The following is a 22696-nucleotide window of genomic DNA, read 5'->3' as shown; positions in this document are numbered from 1 at the left end:
ATTTGGATAGATTTTATCGTTTTCCATTATTATATAATAACACATATACATAATTTGAGTGATAAACCTACAAGAAATTATAGGATACGGGGTAGAGCTAGCGTGAAAAAGGTAAGGTAAATGATAAATAAAATTACTAAATAATAATGAAAAACAAAATGAGAAAAAATATATGAAGATAAAGACATGGATCACACCAAATCAATTATTACATAAAATAGATCTTTCATTGTTACCTAACGTAACAATCAAAATAAATATTGTATATAAACTAACAATACAATAGAACACCATATAGTCACGTGCCTTCCATCATCCCTTTCCCCGAGAAGCGAATGCAAATACGAGAGGCCAAAACGATAAGAAAGATATTTTTACGGTCAGTTTCAGCAAACAAAATCCTCTTCCCCTTTATCTGGTAACGCAAATTCTCTATTTCCCGCTCCTCCCCCTGAAACCCTCAGCAGTTGCCGGAGCAGTAAGCTCTCGAATTCCTTCATAGATTTCTCTGTTAGCTATAAACAGCCATTTCTATACCTTTAACAGTATTACTCTTAACCAGTGGCCGAATATTCATCCAAATGGCCGCAGCTTTCAGCGCTGTTTCACTCTGTCCGTACAAACTATGCCATCAGCTAAACCCTAGAAAGAGTTATATTTCTTGCTTCACTCCCTCTGCTTCTTCTATAGGTACGTGACATTCTTATTTCGCCTTCATTTTTTTGTTTATTTTTGAATTGAGGTAATGAAAAATGATAAGAGTGAAGTCATGCAATGAGAAGTTTTGGAGTATTCGAAAGTAATCTGTTCACTTTGATGAAACAATTTTTTTCCCGATGAATAAAACTACGAAGGAAATGAAGTAATAGCAATTTAAACGCTTGACTGTTTTTAGTGGTGAATTGCTGCCTTATAAGTAATAAATATTTTGGTTCCAATTCCTGGTTGTAGTTCGTATCGTTTGAGATTGACTTAATCTCTGTAATGTTATCCTTGATTTTCGCAGTATGCCCTCAAGTCCTTTACAGTTATAGTTGGTTTTGTTGTTGAAGTCAGTTGATGTATCCTGATTACGAATGCACTTACAGACATATATTTTATCTTTTCTTGCATTACCTGTGAGTAAATTGTATGCTTACGTGTATGTAAGAGTCGCACATACACACACTATGCAGTATTAATGTAAAATGATTTAGCTTGGAGATGTTCCTTGCTTCTGAGTTGTTACATCCCTTTGCTTTCTTGAAGATGCTGTTGGGAAGAATTTCGTTGAAAGTTGGTTATTCTATTTATTGCTGAAAGTCGGTGTCGTTTCAGGTGTACGCGGATCAAAAGGTCCTCGTAAAAGACCCGATAAAATGGAGGGTGCTGGTAGAAGCATCGATGATTCTGTCCAACGAAGGATGGAACAATTCTATGAAGGGCCTGATGGCCCACCTTTACGTGTTCTTCCTATTGGTGGTCTGGGAGAAATTGGGATGAATTGCATGCTTGTTGGAAATTATGATCGTTATATTCTTATTGATGCTGGAATAATGTTCCCAGGGTAGGTGTTACAAACTGGCCATTCGTGCAACTTTTTAACAATGATATCGCTGCGTAGAAAATTTTGCGGAATATCCCTTTAATGAATCTTCTTTGATTACTCTCTCTGTTTTAGTCATTAATCTAATGGTGAAGGTCCAGAAGACCTGTCATCATTTCCTACTGAAAGCTTCTCTAAACTTTTATGTATAAGTTAAAAGTTCTTACTGGGAATGATAAGCTGTTCAAAGAAGTTCTTACTAGCTGCGTTCGGCTTTGAATTTAGTTACCTTGTCCGTATTTCTTTGTCATGGACTGACTTGGGATCTTATTGGATTCTCTCTCCAGCTATGACGAGCCTGGTGTCCAGAAGATTATTCCTGACACAACATTCATTAAGAAATGGAGCCACAAAATTGAAGCAGTTATTATAACCCATGGACATGAAGACCACATTGGTGCGCTGCCGTGGGTAAGGTTTCTATTCTAATCTATTCATATTTTTATGTGTATTGATGGAAATATATTTGCATAGTCGGTTCAGTGACAATGTACTCACACACTGGATCTAAGTTAAAGAATCATACTTCTAACATAGTAACATTTTCTAAGCAACTAGTGTATGTCATACAAAACTTATCCTGCTGTCTAGAGGTCGTGTTTCTAAGGTCCTTTATTTGATAGGTTTACTAAGAATTTTCTCATCTTTACTGTGCCATGCCCCTTTATGGATTGTCTCCCCTTTGTTGGTGTTAGCCTTTTCTGATGCATGGAGCATATTCCTTGATGTTCCAGTTCCTCTTGTTTAATATCCAAATATGTTTGTATGTATTTTGCACAGTTTATGTTGCCTTGACATTTGTTATCCTAACAGGTAATTCCTGCTCTGGATTCTCATACACCGATTTTTGCATCGTCGTTTACAATGGAGGTATGTTAAGATCATATGAGTTTTTTGATTACTTTTGATTATATAGTAATCCTGTGTTCACAAGGATATGTGGGATTTTGAAGTCTAAATCCATAAAACCTAATTCTGCCTTCTATCTCAAAATAAGAAAAGGAGAAGATCCCAAATCAAAGTGGAAAATATTTCCTTGAGAAATAGTTGAAAGCATACTGAATCTGCTTATCCTTGAGATCCAGTAACACAACAAATTTTTTATCTTCTCTCTCCTACCAAGCAAAGGCAAATCTGAAATTACTTGATTTTTTGCATTCATCCGTCTTCCATTTTTATCTTCATCAAATAGAATAAGTGAGACTTCCTTCTCATTTATTCTATTTGTTATCCTTGGCCATGTGACCTGGAGGTCACGGGTTCAAGCCTTGGAAACAACCTCTGGTAGAAATGCAAGGTAAGACTGTGTACAACAGACCTTTATGGTCGGGCCCTTCCCTGGACCCTGCACATAGCGGGAGCTTTAGTGCACCGGGTTGCCCATCGTTTATCTCTCTCTCTCTCTACCTTTGTCTCTGGTTCTTTTTTTTTCCAGCCTTCTGATCTTCTTTTGGAATTTCCTTTTTGTTCTTTTCTCTTTTCTTCTTTTCCTTTCTCCTTTCTATAAGTGCTTGGATGGCTTTCTTATTGTTGTTATTAAAGAACAAGGTCAAGTGGTCCATTTCAAAAAATGAACAAGGTCAAGTAGTTGGTATACTATCTCATAGGCTACAAGGCTAATTTAATTTGTTGGGGTATGATCCAAAACCCATATAGGACATAAATTGAGACACCAATATGGCAATACTTACTGTTGCATACTTATTAATTAGCGCATTGTGTTCATTTTGCTGTAAACTTTTCAACAGTGTTACATTTCAATTTCTGTTGAACTAAGTATCTCTATTGTTTTGTAATCAGCTAATTAAGAAGCGACTGAAGGAGTTTGGGATATTTGTTCCATCTAGGCTTAAGATATTTAAAACAAGAAGGAAATTTACGGCTGGGCCCTTTGAGGTAGAACCTATAACGGTTACCCATTCTATTCCAGATTGTAGTGGAATAGTATTACGTTGTTCTGATGGTACCATCCTCCATACAGGTGACTGGAAGGTATTACACTGTGCCCCTCTTATAAGTCATCCTTAAAAATGTTTAGATTTATGATCTGTATCTAGCCTATGAGATTCTTTTTTGATTGGTAGCATTATGAGTATTCTGTATTTTAACAGATAGATGAGTCGCCACTCGATGGGAAGGTTTTTGACCGTGAGGCACTTGAGGAACTCTCCAAAGAAGGTGTTACCCTGGTACGGATAGTATCTTATTGTGGAATTTACTTTTTTTTTCAATTAGATGTATTACTTTTAGAATGACTCAGTTCAACCTGTTGAAGTAATGTGTGAAGTTATACATATTGAGGGTCTTGAAGAGTGTATGGTCGGCAAATGAATTACTATTTGTGTATGGTCGGCAAATGAATTACTATTTACTTTCTCTAGTAGTAATCTGTAACTGCTGTTCAGTTAGATGAATTGTACATCCTTAGATACATCTTCTGTGAACTCCTTTATTTTTCCTTTCAATATTCAGCTTTATATTATGTGTTATTTTTGGATGTTCTTAGGTTCTTTTATCAAGTGTTTACATGTATATCTATGATGTATATTCTCCAACCGTGCTCTGAGTTCAGTCTTTCTCTCTCTCTTTACATGCAGATTTGCCTAGAAGTGTTGAAAAATCCTATTGAATTAAATTAACACCACAGTTTCGTAATTGTAACTTTTCTGTGATATGAATAGTATGTCTTATGTAGAAAAAAACATGTCTTTTTTTATTTTATATTTTGGTATATTTACTTTGAACATGTGATGCATATATCACTCCATGTCCTCTTGATTGTACTAGTTCTTTGCTCCATAATTGGAAATTATCTCATCGCTTGCCTCAAATGTAGTGTTACTTTCACCCCTTGTTACATTCTTGAGCTGCAATCTTCTGTCTTGTCTCTCATGCGTCATTTGTTATGTCTTTCTTAACTATGATAATGCTCGAGTTTATAAAATCTCTTGTTCTCATGTTTGTGTACATATATGTATTTTTTGCATATGGTGTTGATCTTCTTTTCCCAGGGACAGGAGCAGATATCCAATTTATCTTAATCCTATATCCCTATTTGCTTTATGTGCATACACCTCAATTTATTTTTTCATCATTCTATAATGTCTAACTTCATGGACGAAAAAACATGGAGGATATGTTGTTCATTGAAGCAAACCTAAAAGAAATTATTGATGTGTATTTTTTTTTTCCAGATGATGAGTGATTCAACAAATGTCCTCTCCCCTGGAAGGACGCTCAGTGAAACTGTAGTTGCAGATTCGTTGCTGAGGCACATTTCAGCTGCCAAAGGAAGGGTTATCACTACTCAGTTTGCATCTAATATCCATCGTCTTGGCAGTGTGAAAGCTGCAGCTGACTTGACTGGCAGAAAGCTGGTATCCGGTTTCTTTCAGAGGACATGGAGTGCTATAATCTTTTGTTTAGACTATCTTTTCTGTTTTCCAGATTCAGATTATAGCATGATTGTTTGATAGGTGTTTGTTGGCATGTCCTTGAGGACATATCTTGATGCTGCATGGAAAGATGGGAAGGCACCAATTGACCCATCAACTCTGGTAATGGCCTAAATTGTCATTGTCTCTTTTGACTGGAGGACATACCTTATCTGCTGGCAAAAAACCTGATAGGCCAATTGACATGCACAATTGTACAAGACTGTTAAGCTTATAAGTCTCGACTTACATATTTTTCTAGCCATAGTTGCAAGTGTTAACCATGATATAAAATATAAATTGTAGAGTGCTGTGTAAAATCGTTACAAGATAAGGCGAGATTAAAAAAAATAGTTTTTATTCATTTGTATTACGATGAGATATTCAGAATTTTACCTAATATTTGTTATGCAGTGAAATTAACTTTGTTTCCACCATTACCCCTGAATTATATTAATTGACATCATATGCGAAGGACACTTGGATCATCTGAAAGCCTTGAGAGTAGTTCTAATCCAGGGATCATTTCCTTAATGGTGTGGCTTAATAGATTGTATAAGGTTTTGTGATTACACTAGAGGTGTCTAATGGACATGTTGGGCTGTAGTTTGGGCGGGTCAAAATAGTCCGAGTTAATAAATAGGCAGGTTATTGGCCTGCCCAAAAGTTACTTTGACTGAAATGGGCTAAAAAGCAAGTCATAACCCGGCCCATCAATTCTTGAGCCGAGGGTCTTTCATAAACAACCTCTCTACCTTCTCGAGGTAGTGGTAAGGTCTGCGTACACTCTACCCTTCCCCGACCCCACTTAGTGGGATTTCACTGGGTATGTTGTTGTATGTAATGTATCAAACAAAAAGAATGTCTTTTTGAAAATATCTTGACAGGGTTTCTCATGGGTCAATTTGGACTATGTATCGACCCATTTTTTTATTTTATGAAGTAATTGATTTCATTGCTGGCATAAAAAAGATGCACATTATCTAGAAAAAGAGTGTACAAAACTATGCTAGCTCTGATGCAGTATAATCATAGTACCAGTGAGCTAACAAAATTCAAAGCTATCAGGGGAATCCGTTGGGGATAAAACTCCCCAACTAAATAAATACACAAGACAGCTAGCTTTGACCTTAGGTTTACAAGTTGAGAGTCCATCAAAACGTCTTCTATTCCTTTTCGTTCCAGTTACTCTAAAAAATGGCAGCAGGTATCATCTTCCTAATCTTCTTGATGGTTCTGTCAACTTTTCAAAGGCTCCACCTTTGTAAACCTTCCCTAATAGTGTTTTACGTTACCCACTTAAGACCAAAAAGAGTGAGAAACATGTTCCATGAATCTACTGCTACAGAGCACTGCAAAAACAGGTGGCTATGTGATTCGGCTGCTCTTTTACACATATAGCATCTGTTCACAATCTGAATCTTCTTTCTGGCTAAGTTGTCTTGGGTTAAACAGGCTTCATAGATTGCAGTCCAGCTGAAGCATATGACTTTTGGTGGAAGTTGGTCTTCCAAATTAACTTCCAAGGCCAATGGTCAGTGATAATATTTTGGTCCACAATTTTTAGATGGATTGAATTGGGCTAAGCCAATAAATGGGCAGGTCATTACATGTTGGGCGGTTCATGTTTTAATGGACAAATTTTTCCACCCCCAGATTACACCAGATTTTTATTACAATACACCAAAAGTACAAACAAATGGCCATAACGTGGAATTTGATTCATGATAGACCAGCATGACTTTTTAGCCAAGCACCAAAAGTTCCTGACGGGAAAAAAGAACACTTTGAGGTTGTTTGTTTCATTTTTTTCTTCTTTTCTGATCTTCTGGACCAGGGATGTGGGTGGGGAGGGAGGATAATAAGAAGGGGGAGGTGGAGTTTCCTGCCTTTCCTTGTCGTACAACTTCATTAAATTTTGTCTTCTCTTTGGATCTGCTATTCTTTTGAAGTTGAAGAATCCAGATCAAATGTCTTGCTCAATTAGAATCTGAGGATAGAGGGAGGAAAACACCTTGGGCATTTATTGAGTGAGGATTATCACTCAATTTTTTGTATGATATCATCATCTAATTTGTGTAGTGTAACTAGTGATATTCGGAAAGGATATTTTCAATTTGTAACAGTGCCTATTTTCCTTAATTTCTTCCTTATAAATCTACTCTTCATATTCTAATTTCTTCCCCACTCATAAGTACATATCTAATTCAGGTAAAGGTGGAAGATATTGATGCTTATGCCCCAAAAGATTTGCTGATTGTGACAACAGGTTCTCAAGTAAGTATTGTTGATGTGTTTGCCAGCTTTGTAAGCTTCAATTACAGAATGTGTAACCTAGTCTCTGTTGTGTCAGGCAGAACCACGTGCTGCGTTGAATCTTGCGTCTTATGGAAGTAGTCATTCACTCAAATTAAACAAAGAAGATCTAGTTTTATATTCAGCCAAGGTACTGTATTTTAAAACTCAAGGCAACATGGATTTTTCGTTCATAACAAATTCATTCTCAGGAGTCCTATTCTCCGGATAAGTATCTGATCAATTAAGATCATCCATGTCTTGACTTTGTCATGTTAGCTTTAATCTTTTAATGCTGTAGTTCTGACTCTATTGAGAGACTATTTGATACATGCATACCAACCAGAAGAGAAGAATCTTATTCTCACTCTTCTGCTTCTGCTACCAACTTTTTTATTTCCTTTCAGCCAATGTACTGATGGTCTATGAATTTTTGGTCTTGGTGTTTGTAGCTTCTCCCTAGATAGCTCTTATTGTGCTTTGTTGTCGCCATTTTATGCTTCCTGTCACTACCTCATGATCAGCCATGTTTTAGTTTAAAGAGTTTATATGCTTTGATTTTAATATATTTTATTTGCTTAACAACATCTCTTTCATTTATATGCTTTGATTTTGATAGAGCTTATTTGCTTTACAACATCTCTGCCATATGAAAGGAGTTGGTCTTGTTGTTTAGTAGCTTTGCAAAGAGCATCTACTCTAGATGATGTGAAATATAAATTTCCCACTCTGTGAGCTGAATAGTATCATGCTGCTGAGTCTCCTTTCAACATCAAACAAAAATAGTGAAAGTGAAATAAACGTAAGGAAGAGATACAAAATAAGGTCCTATTGGGAATAAATTTCTATAGAAGGAGGGCTGACAGCAAATGTCGTCTTGATTTGTATCTTTGCACTATTTCCTTTGCTTGCGTGATGAACTAGTTAGGATAATCAATATTTGGTAACTTTGAATATCTTTCTTTCTTTCTTTAATTTCTCTTTCCTATTTATATGATGAATGCTTAGGAACATATCTTATTGAATATTTTTTTTTGGATCAGGTAAAGTAAAAGGAACATATCTTCCTGAATTTGTTAATAGCTTTTTGGCTCTTTTGAATCTATTTTAGAGAAATATTCCTTGAGGTGTTCATTGGAAGTCTTTATGTTTGCAGAAAGATAATTGGTAATGTTGTTGGACTGCCATAATCAGCTACACAATCTTTTTTATAGGTGATTCCTGGTAATGATACGCGGGTAATCCAAATGTTGAACCGTATATCAGATATAGGATCAACTATAGTGATGGGAAAGAATGAGCTGCTGCATACATCTGGTCATGCTCATCGTGAAGAGCTGGTAAAATCTTCTTTTAAATGAACACTTATATTTTAAAGAGTAAGGCTCCTTTTTTTGGGTGGGGTGGGGGTGGGGGTGGGTGGTTGTAAATCTCTAATCTCAATCTTACTGCATTATGATGGTTGTTATGATAATGGTTCATTTCATTGACCTCTCGAGTCCCATTTAGTCATGACTTTATCCTGAGTTATTCCTTTTGCTGGTAGAAGCTTGTAGAAGTTGTACCTGTTAGATCTTCATTGGCCGATTCTCATTCACTAACTTATTGGTGATCTGAGTATCATTCTTGCTTCCACTTAATAGAAGCAAAATAAAAAGTTGGTTATCAGATCATGTGCATTTTCTTTCATCATATTGTGATAAGAAAGAAAGTTAGCCTGCATTTATTTGCTTTGGCGATAAATGTATTGACGCGACACATTCAAGGGGAGGTACCTTGGTGCATGTGATTTGTTGATGACATTGTACTAATTGATGAGATGCGGGAGTGGAGTTGACGAAAAGCTGGAGGTGTGAAGGCATATCCCAGAGTCTAAAGGTTTCAGGTAGAATAGGACTAAGACAGAGGTGAATGCAAGTTCATTGATGTGCCTCGTGTAGCTGATGTAGAAGTTAGTTTGGATTTTCAAAGTCATCTTCAAGAAAGGGAGTTTCAAGTACTTAGGGCTATTATCCAAGGCAATGGGGAGAGTGACGAGGATGTCTCACATCGCATTGGTGCGAGGTGGTTCAAATGAAGGCTATCATTTGTGTTTTATGTGATAAGAAGGTGCTACTAAGACTTAAAGATAAGTTCTACAAAGTATTGGTTAGATTGACTTTCTTGTATGGGCGGAGAAGAACTCTCATGTCTAGAAGATGAAAGTTACGGAAATGAGGATGTTGAGATGGATGTGTGGGTTTATTAGGAGAAATATGGTTAGAAATGAAGATATTCAGGCCATTAAGTGGCCTCGATGGCAAGATGTGGGATGCAAGGGTAAGATGGTTTGGACATCTCAAGCGGAGATGCACGGACACCCCAATGAGGAGGTGTGAAAGGTTGACATCCGATGGCTTGAGGAGACGTAGAGGTATGCTGAAAAAATAGTGGGGAGAGGTGATCAGGCAAGACATAGCAAACCTTCAACTTACCGAGGACATGACCCTTGATAGGAGGGTGTGGAGGTCGATGATTTGGGTAAAAGGCTAGTAGTATATAGTCCGCGTCTTGTCTCTCCTGCTAGTAGTATTAGTATAAGTTTCAGTATTTTTATTATTTTTCGTATTTCTCATTCTTAGTTTTCTATTACTACTTGTTGTCTTTTATGCATTAGTTTTCTTACTAAGTTGTTGTTGTTACTGCTTATATCTCCATATTATTGTGTTTTTGCTTTCCTTGAGCCGAGGGTTTATCGAAAACCTCTCTACCTGCCAAGGTAGGAATAAGGTCTGTGTAAACTCTACCCTTCCCAGGCTCCACTTGTGGTACTATACTGAGTATGTTGTTGTTTTATATTGTGAAAAGAAAATGAAGATTCATATTGTAACAAGAAAAGGGAAAATTTTGAGGGACGGGTAAGTGAATCACACTGTGGGAACTTTTTCTAAGCTGATTTAAATTTATAAGTTCCAAATGGTTGGCCCGTGGATGAAAGACATATTGAAGAGAGAAGCAGAAGGGCAGGGAGAGTATGATTTTCATTTTTATGCATCTTTTGGCTTTAGATAAAGAAAGAAAGGGAGAAGAAATTGTGTCACATTTCTAGAATTCCAGTTTATATGCCAGAGCATGACACAGCTCTGATTCTGTATATCTGTTTTACCAATTTTTTTAATCACTTTTTACATTCTCACGCTCAATGTTCTAAGCTGCAATATTGATGATGGATTTCCCGTTCTGAAGGAAGAGGTTTTAAGGATTGTGAAGCCACAACATTTTCTTCCAGTCCATGGCGAGCTCTTATTCCTTAAAGAGCATGAATTATTGGGGAAATCAACTGGAATTCGGCATACAGCTGTAAGTAGTATGGTTTTATTTCGCTGTTTGACTGATAATGCTTATTGCTTCAAGTACCTTCAAATTGTATAGACATGTAGCCATTGGATTTATGGTGTGTTGGGGCATATCTTCTTGAGACAATGAGGGAAAGAATTTATCCATATTGGTATTCTACTATTCTTGTAAGTTTAGGAAACTGTATCATGATGGTCAGATGTAGATATCTCACTGGTTTAGGCCCAGAATGTGGCAGATTGTCCTTTTATTTCCCACATATTTTCTTATTCTTTGAGATTCTGTAAACGTCACCCCCAGACCCACCCAGCCCAGGAGTCAAATAATGGATTTTCCCACTTTGCTTCCTTGGTGAATTGAAGCTCAACGTCATGGTTAGAGATTGATGGCCCTTTCCACTAGATTATACCTCCCTTGACAGAGAACAGATTTTTTTCAAAGCTAGATATAGTGTTTGAGGAAAGTTTGTCCAATATCGTATATGTTATAATTCTTTTTTCAAGGTTTAGGTAAGAGCTGTTCCAAATTGTTCTAATTTATTCTCTGCTTCATTAGCTTTTCTGTGACCGATGGTCCTAATGTCTAAAGATTCTATTTAAAGGATTCAACTATTTCGACTGATTTTCTAGTTAACTGAATTGGATCTAAGCTGACCAACCACTCAGTGCTTTTGTTACGCGTGTTTCAGTTTCCAGCTTCTCCCTATGGGATGCAAGAAGTGCAATCCTATTTATTTTGATAATTTTCAAAAATACATGAATATATAGACTTGAAGAATGATTAAGGGGATGAGAGGGCTCCAAGCATTTGGAATTATCTGCGTGAGAGAATGATTCAGTTGAATCGCTTGCACTATAAGCATTGTTGTCAACATTCTCCACAAAAAAAAAAATCATTCTCAAAATAAGCATTGTAGTCAAGCCTTCTCAGTTCATTCTCAATGCTGATTTTAAGTGATCTCTGTTATTGTAAATATGTGTGAATAGGTTATCAAGAATGGAGAGATGCTTGGAATCTCCCATTTGAGGAACAGAAAAGTTCTATCCAATGGTTTCATTTCCCTAGGGAAGGAGAAGTTGCAGGTTTCTTACTCTCATTGTGTAAAAAATGACTGCAGTCTTTCATCTTGTTTTCTAGTTCAAGCTGGTCTGTGCAGACATGACACTGATCTAGTATTATTTTTTGCAGTTGATGTATAGTGATGGCGACAAAGCATTTGGTACAGCTGCTGAACTTTGTATTGATGAGAGACTAAGAATTGCTTCCGATGGTATTATAGTGGTCAGGTAATTTTCTTAAGCTTGTGATGCATCACTTATTTTTCCACCTTGTGATACTGATTTGTGTGAGATATCTGTAACACAGTATGGAAATATTACGTCCTCAATCCACGGATGGTATGGCAGAGAAAGCTTTGAAAGGAAAAATAAGAATAACCACACGCTGCTTGTGGCTTGACAAAGGGAAACTTCTGGATGCGCTCCATAAAGCTGCACATGCTTCACTTTCAAGCTGTCCATTGAATTGCCCATTGCCCCACATGGAAAGAACTGTGTCTGAAGTTCTTAGGAAATTGGTCAGGAAATACAGTAGTAAAAGACCTGAGGTTATTGCCATTGCCTTTGAAAATCCTGCAGGAGTCCTGGCTGATGAAATCAATGGAAAACTTTCTGGAAAATCACATGTAGGTTTTGGAATTTCATCACTGAGAAATGTGTTGGATGAAGATCAGAAAAGAAGACAGGCAAGTGGGGCACGTGCAGAAGGCAATGGCCATGGCTATCCAATTGATGATGCAGCTGAGCAAGTGAAAGGTTTTGTTCCTTTCATGCTTCTTTACAATGAAATAATTCAGTAATTCTTTCCAATGCATTACGTGGTTTTCTAATCTAATAAGATGCTAGGCAAAGTAATCATCTTTGGGTTGGTATGCTTGTGATCTTGTTAATTCATCTTAGTAGGAATTTTGAGTAGAACTGGCACATCACTTGAACTGAATCTATATGTCAGGGGTCACATATTGTACTGCAGTTAGAATTTGGTTAATATTTGTCATGTGCATAACAAGTGCTGAAAGTTAGAAGGCCTTTAGTGGCTCAAAAGTAAGAGATTTGGTTCTCCTTCACACGGTGTAACTACTTGACCTTTTTGGGCTTCAACAGAATCCCCCCACCCCCACCCCCCACAATGAAAAATCTGATTGCTTGATTTCTGCTCTCTCCTATGTCTAAATCGCATGCATTGCTGGCTTTAAGTATGCTTTTGCATCGTGAAAGTAGTTTCCTTTTCTTTTCTGGAGAAGGCAATTTCATTATTCGGTGGATAGATATTACATCGGAAATTGCTTGTTGATGTTCGTCTTCTGATATGATTAGATCTTAAGCATCCAATGCATGCTTAAATTTTGCTGTCATTTCTTCCCTAACTTGTTAGTGCAGGTGATGATATGGAGACTGAGAGACTTACGCACGACGGAGCAACTACTTCAAGCTCAAACTCACTGGATGAATATTTTACCACGGAGGTATTATCAGATGATTCTTCAAAGTCTTTGTATCATCATCACTACTTGGTCAGTTAAAAGAATGTAGATTTGGTGCTTTAACACAGGAGGAATCAGAATCGTCCAGAAAAGAGAGCATTCAAATTGATTCTGGCTTTCCACAATCTATGATGAAATCTTCCAAACCTTTGAAGAGAAACAGATGGAAACATGATGAGATAAAGAAATTAATTACATTGCGCGGGGAACTCCACAGCAGGTTCCAAGTTGTTCGTGGACGAATGGCACTATGGGAAGAGATATCTTCAAATTTACAATCTATTGGAGTTGATCGAAGTCCTGCACAGTGTAAATCTCTCTGGGCTTCTCTGGTTCAAAAGTATGAGGTGAGTGTTTCTGATTCTTGTTTCCTCCTTGAGTGTGTGTTCATTTACTTGGTTGTGCTGATTAGCATGCTCAAACTTTATTGGAAGAAACAATATTTCACAATAGAACCATAAACCATGCATTTTGACTATCCTTTTCAGAACTTTGTTTTAGGATATCACATTATTCTATCTGAGGACATAGAAATGAGAACAGGGATAGGATAGAGGTACTCTTTTGTTATGGTGTGTTATGACCTCTCAAGGGCAAAGAGCAAGAGAAATAAGATTTTATCAAAATAGACACATGAAATATTTGTATATTTCCTTTTTGTTGAAGATTTGCCCCGTTCACCTTCATCCTGTTGAAATTCTTGTGCGAACATTTTCTGTTTGGAAGGCTCCTTTTAACAATGGTTTGGCATTCTGTAACAGGAAAACAAGAGTGACAAGAAAAGCCAGGAAAAATGGCCTTACTTTGAGGAGATGAGTAAAATCTTGTCTGATTTGGAGGCAACGGCCCAGAAATGATTGGCCATGTCTACTTGAGGGTAGTGTTTGTGGGGGCAATTCTTCATTGGCGGGATACAGGCGTTTGGACACTGAGATTTATCCAAAAATACTAACTCGCCCTTAAAGTAAAAGAATCCGGATCAAGACTTCATCATTTGTCCTGGTCGATAAGCTGTTGCGCAAGCTCTTTGGATGAAGGCAGGGAAGGGTTTTGATTTATTAAGTGTCCTTATAAGCCTGGGGAAGGACTGGTAAATTCTGCAATTTTTCTTTGAGTGATTTTAGGGGTTGGAAGGTTTGTCATGCTGGTAATACTTTTCAAGTGGATGGATACATACAGTTAAAAGTGGTTCGAAAGTTGTCTGAGATTTTGATGGTAAGAGTTGGCAAACGATTGATTTGGGGTACTTGTAGGGTAGTAGACCCCACGTTGTGGGATCAAACTGGGTTGTTGTTGTTGTTGTAGGGTAGTAGACCTTATTGATTATGTATTGCATTTGTACCACCAACTATAGCATTGAATGCCTTGATGATGAGATGTAGGAGCATTGCTTCATCAAGGAAAAGGTAAAAGACGATAAATTTATAGAAATATTCCTCCAAATTACCTTAATTATTTCTTGGTACAGTAATATACACCCTTCATTCACTTATCACTGATTTCTACTTTTTACTTGTCATTTTTTGACAAATCAAGGAAATACAATTTTCCTCTCTATTATACCCTCAATTTATTTATATTGAGTTAATGTCTTTGAAAAATGTAGTGAGTAAATATGTTTGGGACCCTATCAATTAATAGAGGTAAAATGATAAACTCATTATATCTATCATTGTTTTCTTAAAAAATGTGTCAAGTTAAAATTTGACGAGTAAATCCAAACGAAGGAGTATTATCTTACTCTTAAGGTTTCCTTGCATCAGACAGTTAAAGAGTTTTTCATTGTTGTTTTGTGCTAAAAGAACAACTCCATCAATCATCACTCTGAGTCATATTTATGCTTCTCATCTCCATCAGATCTAACTCCGTGCTCCCCAAAATAGTTTGACTATGCTTGACAAAAAATCATTTTTTTGTAAAATTATTAGTTTTATAGAAAGAGTTACTTTGTTTCCCGCCTTAAAAAAGTTGTCATTCAGAAGAATAAAGTATTTAATATTCTTGTAATATAACTGTTTAAAATAAATAATGAATTAGATGAATAAGCATGCATAGCATTCATGTTTTGAGCTTAAGTCCTTAGACCTTAAACTAGTTGGGTTCTTACTTTCCATCTTAATAATATTAAGAAGCAACACTGCTAAGTGAAATTGAATGTCTTTCTCTTAAATTCAAAATTTTAGCAAGTGAGATTATATACCAAGACCAAGTGATAGCTAAAACCGACATTATTTTTTATACTAAAATCATGGGATAGCTTAGGAATTTCGACGTAATTGATAAAGTTATTGTTATGTAATCAGAAAGTCACGAATTCGAACTATGAAAATAATAATTTGCAAAATGATAAAATAAGACTATGAACAAGAGATTCTTGAGGTCCAATTCTTTTTCGAATTTCACGTATAACAGAAATTTAATACATTATTCCATATAAATAATATAATAGGTTACTCAAACTTATAGTCTCAATAAATCAAATGAGATCCCTAAGAAAAAAATGATCACTTACGCCCACTTTACAATTTTTATTTTTATAAAAATGATATTACAGTAATCTAATCTAATTAATGTATTCTATTTTACCGCCCCAAAGGAAAGACTATTAAGGGGGGAACAATATTTTCGCCTTGAATCAATTTTGCAGTGCGGTAACTATGGAGGATAGCTCATCATCCATTCCTCCGAACAATGCGTCAACTTCCGGTGCGGCCAAATACCTAGCCGGCCTCCCTTCTCGAGGCCTCTTTTCCTCCACCGTACTCTCCTCTACTCCGGTAACTTTTTCTTTCTCCCTCCCAAAAACCCTAATTTACATTTGCACCCTTCCCTCTTCCCCCTTTTCTTTACTGATTTCTTGCAGTGTAGCGTTTCACTGTACAGTATAATTGAGTAGATATAACTGTTTTCTTTAATGTTCTGGAGTAGATATAACTGTTGTATAATTGTGGACAAACTTATCTCTTTTCCATCTTTGGTGGGATGAATTCTGGAGAACAAGTTTAGGTTTTATGTTGGATATAGAGTTCTGGGAGATCAGAGGCGGATAAAACCTTTTCACTTTCAAGGCGGAGTATAAGTTTATGTGTGAAAAATGATAAAGATTGCAATAATAGTAGGTCTGTTCGTGTAAGTTTTGAAATATAAGGGATTCAATGCTAATAATCTTGAAGGTTAAATCTGTATAGAGGGAGATGATAGGGGGAGTTTAAAATTTTGTTCATTTGATTTCTCTACTTCTGTTGGTACCTGTACCAAGCATACTAGTACATATAATAGAAGTTTTAATTAACAACTGCACAGGACTTGGTCTTCATTATCCTTATTCTGGAATTCAGTCTTCCTTCAATTCTAGGGATTTTCCATGTTAACAGAACTCCTCGTATGTGGTCTTTAATCAACATGGTGAAACAAGCACAACTATGCACACAGTAGTATGTTTACCTGAAAAAGGGTTCATTTTGATTGAGATATTGTTCTGGCCCTTCTTGCCTTTTGGTTGGAATACTATTAAACCTCAGCGGCTTAGCCTAGACAGTAATAAGGTTTTACGTCCAAAAGAAATGACTATTTGGTGATGCTAAACACTGCATGAATCAGTGTAGGATCAGAAAGGTCTTCGCAAGATTAAAAAAATAGGTGGTACCTCTTATCTGAGTTCAACGGCCTCCTTGCACCTTTTAGAGTAACAATCAGCTTTGCCTTTCCTTCTTTTATCTTCACGTTAAGATTATATTATCCATGTGCCTTAGCCTCTTACGTGTTTACTACCATCATATCTGCTGACCAGCATTAGCTGAAAAAGAATTTGGCTATCGAAAGCGAAGTGATGCTATCAGGAAATGTTTAATAATGCTTCTTCCATTTTCTTTTGATCTCTACTAATTTAGAAACTTTATGCAGGGTGGAATGCGAGTATATGTTTGCGATCATGAAACGTCACCTCCGGGTCTGTTTTTGTATATTGATGCCTTTTAAATTATTTAAAGAGCTGTAAATCTATATAAACAAATTAGCTGAGCAATCCTTTTATATGGTGAAAATTCATGTTGCCTCTAATTCTCCTGTTATTCTTTTCCTTTGAACAGATTTACTTGCATATGGTTATTTTATTGCTTACTTTTTGGTTTCTTGGACTTTTCATATACACTTCTATTCTAAGTCATCGTAAAGCATTGATATCCTCTCATTGTGTCTCATTTAGTACATGGTTGTTTAAATCATAGAAATATCTCTTCTATCTTGAGTCTTGATGCAATTTTAATGTCTCTTTTTTCTATCTTTCTCTCTTTTTAAGATTTTAAATTTTATTCTTTTCCTCATTTATCACTTTTCCTCAAGGCTAGATTGCTTTCTTCATCTATTTGGATTGCTAGTATGTTTTACAAAATGTTGTATATTCAGAGGACCAGCTTATTAAGACAAACCAGCAAAACATATTGATTAGGTCTCTCATGCTTAAGAAGCAGAGAGGTGACTATAGTTCAAAAGATGGCAAGGGGGTTTCCTCAAGTGACAATGGTAGAAAAAGGTAATTGTCCATGTTTTCTTAGTTCAGTATTATTGCTATCCTTTACTAGCTAGTGTACCTCTGTCCAGTTAACATATTTGTATCTCCTGCCACCACCTAATTTTCAGAGCTGCTGATAAAGCATTGGATAGTAGGGCATCAACCAAGAAGGCTACCACCAGTAACAACGTTGCCTCTACCCAAGGTGGGCCTGTTATTAACGATCACTTGCAGTCTTTGTAGGTGGCACATTCAAATGTAATTTTTTTTTAAAAAGAAGTGGTCTTTCATCGAATAGATACTTGAATTATTGTCTTCATAAAAAAGTACTTGAATTATTGTCGTTGTTCATGCATCCTATTGGTAAATTGAAAAAAGAATGAAGCAAGTGAGTATCCCTTAGCTTTCCATTACTTCATCTGTTTAAATTGTCCAATTTGACTCTTAAATTCTAGCTTAACTTTTATTACATTGTTTAAATACCAGCTCTAATACTTTTGGGTCCACAAAAAAGAGAACAGTATTATTGTTGCAAAAAGACTGCTCCTTCCCTTCCATTTGATGAAAAGAACAATTATCATAATGGTTGTTAAGAGATAGGGGGTTCTGCTTTGCTTTCTGTTGGGGTTGGTGGTTCTGTTGTGGTGTAATTAGTATGCTTCCGGTAGGAGATATAGCTTTGTTAAATTAGTATTGCTGGTTCTTTTGTAAGTCGGGTTTTGATGAAGTCTGGTCTCAGGCTTCTTAAATTTGCTATGATTCAATGAATGCTACTGACTGATTCTTAAATTTGCCATGATTCAATGAATGCTACTGACTGATTAAGTTTCAAAAAGGAATTTAAGATGTTACTTGATTATTATACATTAGTTGGAGCAGTAGAAGGATATATTGCATATATACTGAAAATTTATCTTGATTGGAGAACATCACATCAAGTTTTAAGTTTTAATTGACATTCTAGAAGTTCTTATGGATGTGTAATAACTTATTAGGTATATTGCCTTGGAATATTGTAAGACATCCTAAAATGGAAAGTTTCATATAGGTTGGTAGAGGCCCTAGTATTTAAATGGCTAAGTGCTAACGACTTCCAATCGTTGATTTTTTAAATTCAAACAGCCTCAGTTCATTTTAAAAGTCAAATCTTGATATTTTAAGGTAATGTCATGAATTAAATCTTAACCTAAAATATTATTTGCAGAATACGGAGAGAATACTAGGTTTGTAATTGAAGAAAAAATAGGTGGGCAGGAGGGGCTAGTATATGTTACAAAGTTAAGAAGGGTTGGGCTTGCAGTGAAAGAGAGGGGGATGTAATTTTAAGAACTGCAAATCTTACCTTGAAAGATCCAAAGATGCCAACAATCACAGTCTACATATACGAGCTCCGATAAATCAATAATGCTTCACAACATTACCAACTAAGTCAACTATGTGGCCAACTTCACAACAACAACAACAACAACAACAAACCCAGTGTAATCCTACAAGTGGGGAATTTCAACTTCACTAGTTTAGCAAAAGTTTCTATTTCCAATTCGAAAGTCAAATCCTTGAGTTTTAACTCCAATTTGTCCATTACACGTGTTATGGAACCTAGTTGCTCCTTTAGAAACTCAAAACGATACCGTTCAAGCAAACCCAACACTATTCATCTCCCTTACCAACAAACATTTCAATTTCAAGTCTAGCTTTCTTAGGGTTTCAAGAATCGGTGTTTAAATTCAAATCTTACTTCAAAGGTATAGTTTATGATATCCATGGAACATAATATACAAGATTGGAGTAAAAGGATTACCTCTTTATCAAACCCTAGAATTTTCAAGACGTGAGTTCTTGAGTTTTTCTTCAAAAATCTATAATTTCCATGATTTGAGGAGTTAGGGTATGCATTTAGTGAACCAAATCTACTAAGAAAGGCATTTAATACTCAACTTAAAGTAGCACTTATGGAGTAGAAGCTCTCCCTTCTCTCTAATTCCCAAGAACTTGTTCCAAACAAATAATTTTTCTCTCCCAAAATGCCTCTAAAAGGCTGCTTCAATTGTATCGTGCTTGGACAGACACAACGCTCCACCATCATGTTCGACCTGTCCAGCTTGCAAAATGATGCTGAGTTTGGTGCTAATTTCTGGACTTCACTACCAGTAGTGGTTATTTTGGTTCCAATATGACCAGGAGGTCACGGGTTCAAGCCTTGGAAACAGCCTCTGGCAGAAATGCAAGGTAAGGCTGCGTACAACAGACCCTTGTGGTCGGGCCCTTCCCCGAACCCTGCGCATAGCGGGAGCTTAAGTGCACCGGGCTGCCCTTTGTCTCTATTATTAAGATCTACTCCCTCTGTCCCAGTTTATATGACTCACTTTCTTTTTTAGTCAGTCCCAAAAAGAATGACACATTTCTATATTTAGTAATAATTCAATTTTGAAATGTCCATTTTACCCTTAATGAAATGATATACAACCCACACAAACAACTTATTTTAGACCACAAATTTCAAAAGTCTGTCTTTCTTTCTTAAACTCCGTGACAAGTCAAACTAACTCATATAAAATGGGACAGAGGGAGTAATTTAATTCCTTCCGCTCCTTTTTATTTCATCATCTATTCCATTGTCCAGCAAATGAAAGTCCTTGTTTTCAGTTTCTCCTTCTCATTTTGTCTTTTCCTTAATTCTTATCATCCCTTTCTTAGCTATTTCAAGCTATACCAATATTAACTACAAATGTTTTGATGACTTTGTTATTATTGAGTGGGTCCCACCTGACTCAGGATTAATTAAATTGCATCCTTAAACTCGAAAGTAGTTATAAAAATTCATGGGGTTTCACAACTACTCTAGGAATTTGCTGAAAGCTTGTTTGGACTGATTATAAGATCTTAACATTTATGACCAATTTATTTTGGATGAGAAGATAAAGATCATACTCCTACCATTTGCTACCAATAATATGTCGTGTGGATTACTATCAAGTATCAAGTACATGTATAACTATATCTAATGAGACTAGATGATGAATAACGGCTTCTTCGAGAAATGTGTCTTCAGGACATTGAGTGACATGAAATAAGGCGATTAACACACCTTAGCTCTAACTTCTGTAAATATTCCTCCGGGGACATTGAATGTCATATTCCCAAACCGTTGGTAATGTGGAAGTCACTTACAATGAGGTGTTAATTTGATTACCATGTCATGCCTGAAAAGTAAATGCAAGGGTACAAGAAGTAGTATATTCTCAGTTAGACACCGCCATGTTTTTTCAGATCAGATGTACACTGGTAGAACTTCATTGTAAAAATTTCCTACTCTGTCTTTGTCCAAATTTACTTGTTTGAAGTCTTTGTTGAAACTACTTATTTTTTGTAGAATAAATTAATGGGCATTATCATTTATATTTATGTATTAAACTTGGTCTCAACTCCTGCAGAAACTTCAAAAACTCGTACACCTGAAATACAAAATTTGACTGTTGAGAAGCTACGGGCTCTGTTAAAGGAGAAAGGTCTTTCACTGAGAGGAAGGAAGGCAAGTATTTGCATAACCTTTTCTCTTTATATAGGTTTTGAATTTCTCATTGCGGTCCACTGTTATACTTTTACTCCGTAACTTATCCTCCTTAAGGACATCATACACTTTATAAGTAGTAGTTGTATGATGTGTTTTCCCCAACGTGTTTGGAATTGAGGCGTAGTTGTTGATTTTGTAAATGATGTGTTTTGTTGAATATTTGGCCTATTCTTGTAGCATGTCATTCTCTTTCAATTAACGTTCTCACTATGTAATTCTGTTAGCAGGATGAACTAATTGCTCGGTTAAGGGGAGACACATGACTTAGCATATTCCAAGAGTTTGAGGCAGCTGATTCCAAATTCCGTTTTGTACACCAAGCAGCTGGGCGAAGTAGTCTTTTGCTTCTCTATGATGGGTTCTTTACAAATTACAACTAATTAAAGAGTCAACCTATGGCCTTACAACTCTCTGCACGTTTTTTGTTCTTGTTGTATGCTATAGCATTTTGTTAAATTGTGAGGGTGCACTCCACTTGTGCCTTAATAGTTGTATCATACTTCTAATATGTGAAAAAACTGCATGTCAAAGTTTTGCTAGTCTTTGCAAATTCGCAATGAAACTGGTCTTTCAAAATCTACTCTTGTCAGCTTTTGAATCTAATTTTGGCTTCAGTGTCCGCTGGACTTTCTCATTTTACCTACTTTTCTAAAAAATAGAATAAAATAATTGCAGGTGAGGGAGGGGATTGCTAGGTGGGGAGTCGAACCTTACTAACTAGGTGAAAGTTCAGTTAGCTAACCAACTGAACTACTTAGATTGCCCTCATTTTGCCTCTTCATTTTTTTTTTGAAACTGGTAACCTTACCTCTTCATTTTTGTATTCCCATTCTGACCCCTTTTGATTCAATTAGTGATGCATTTTAAATTCTGATTGCTCTAAGCATGAATGTTGCTCGACTGAATTCCTATCTGATTAGCTGGTCTAATAAGTAATAATTTATTGTGTTCTTCATAGAAGTTACTGAAAGCAATCATTCGGTAAACGACATCAAAATTTCTAAATTATATTTATTTCTTCGAAAAGAAACGGGTGGAAGGTATCGAGTATTCAATAGAATTGTCAAGATGCATGTAAACTGGCTCGGTAGATTATCACCTTTGGTTCGAGTCATGTCGGCAATTGGAAGGGTGAACCTCCGTTATATTTAGTTTATGTTTATGATTGAACTCCAAAACTCTCATGCTACCTGTAGGATTAAACTCAAAAAAATTAATGACAGAAGGCAAAGAGTGATATTTTACACAATTAGTATTTTCATATAGGAATTTGAATATTTTAAATATACTGAAATCCATTTAGCACTGCATCTTATGTTAATACTTGAAAAGTTGATTTTATACGTGAATTTTTCTAATAAAAGCTTCACCTTTTATTGCGGGTACCTAAATTTGGTACGGTAGTTTAAAATTACAAGAT

General features: G+C 36.1%; 2 protein-coding genes across 2 annotated transcripts; both read left to right on the top strand.

Annotated features, from left to right (window-relative positions):
- Positions 1 to 312: 312 nt before the first annotated feature.
- LOC129893990 (ribonuclease J) lies at positions 313 to 14684 on the top strand. The gene is made up of 18 exons (XM_055969465.1): positions 313 to 690; positions 1318 to 1546; positions 1873 to 1996; positions 2399 to 2455; positions 3386 to 3577; positions 3697 to 3774; positions 4780 to 4962; positions 5062 to 5142; positions 7231 to 7296; positions 7373 to 7465; positions 8529 to 8654; positions 10540 to 10653; positions 11637 to 11732; positions 11839 to 11936; positions 12016 to 12464; positions 13089 to 13174; positions 13261 to 13539; positions 13954 to 14684. Exons 1-18 carry the CDS (start codon positions 582 to 584, stop codon positions 14047 to 14049), a joined length of 2556 nt encoding a protein of 851 aa, XP_055825440.1. The 5' UTR covers positions 313 to 581; the 3' UTR covers positions 14050 to 14684.
- Positions 14685 to 15791: 1107 nt separating this feature from the next.
- LOC129896400 (uncharacterized) lies at positions 15792 to 21852 on the top strand. The gene is made up of 6 exons (XM_055972288.1): positions 15792 to 15969; positions 17096 to 17141; positions 17597 to 17723; positions 17831 to 17907; positions 21137 to 21234; positions 21504 to 21852. The coding sequence occupies exons 1-6, from the start codon at positions 15850 to 15852 to the stop codon at positions 21537 to 21539; spliced, it is 504 nt and encodes a 167-aa protein (XP_055828263.1). The 5' UTR covers positions 15792 to 15849; the 3' UTR covers positions 21540 to 21852.
- Positions 21853 to 22696: the final 844 nt, after the last annotated feature.

Source organism: Solanum dulcamara, chromosome 7 (assembly GCF_947179165.1).
Source record: "Solanum dulcamara chromosome 7, daSolDulc1.2, whole genome shotgun sequence".
NCBI lineage: Eukaryota > Viridiplantae > Streptophyta > Magnoliopsida > Solanales > Solanaceae > Solanum > Solanum dulcamara.
Note: the sequence above shows the minus strand (reverse complement) of the source record. Positions and strands in the feature narration are given on the sequence as shown.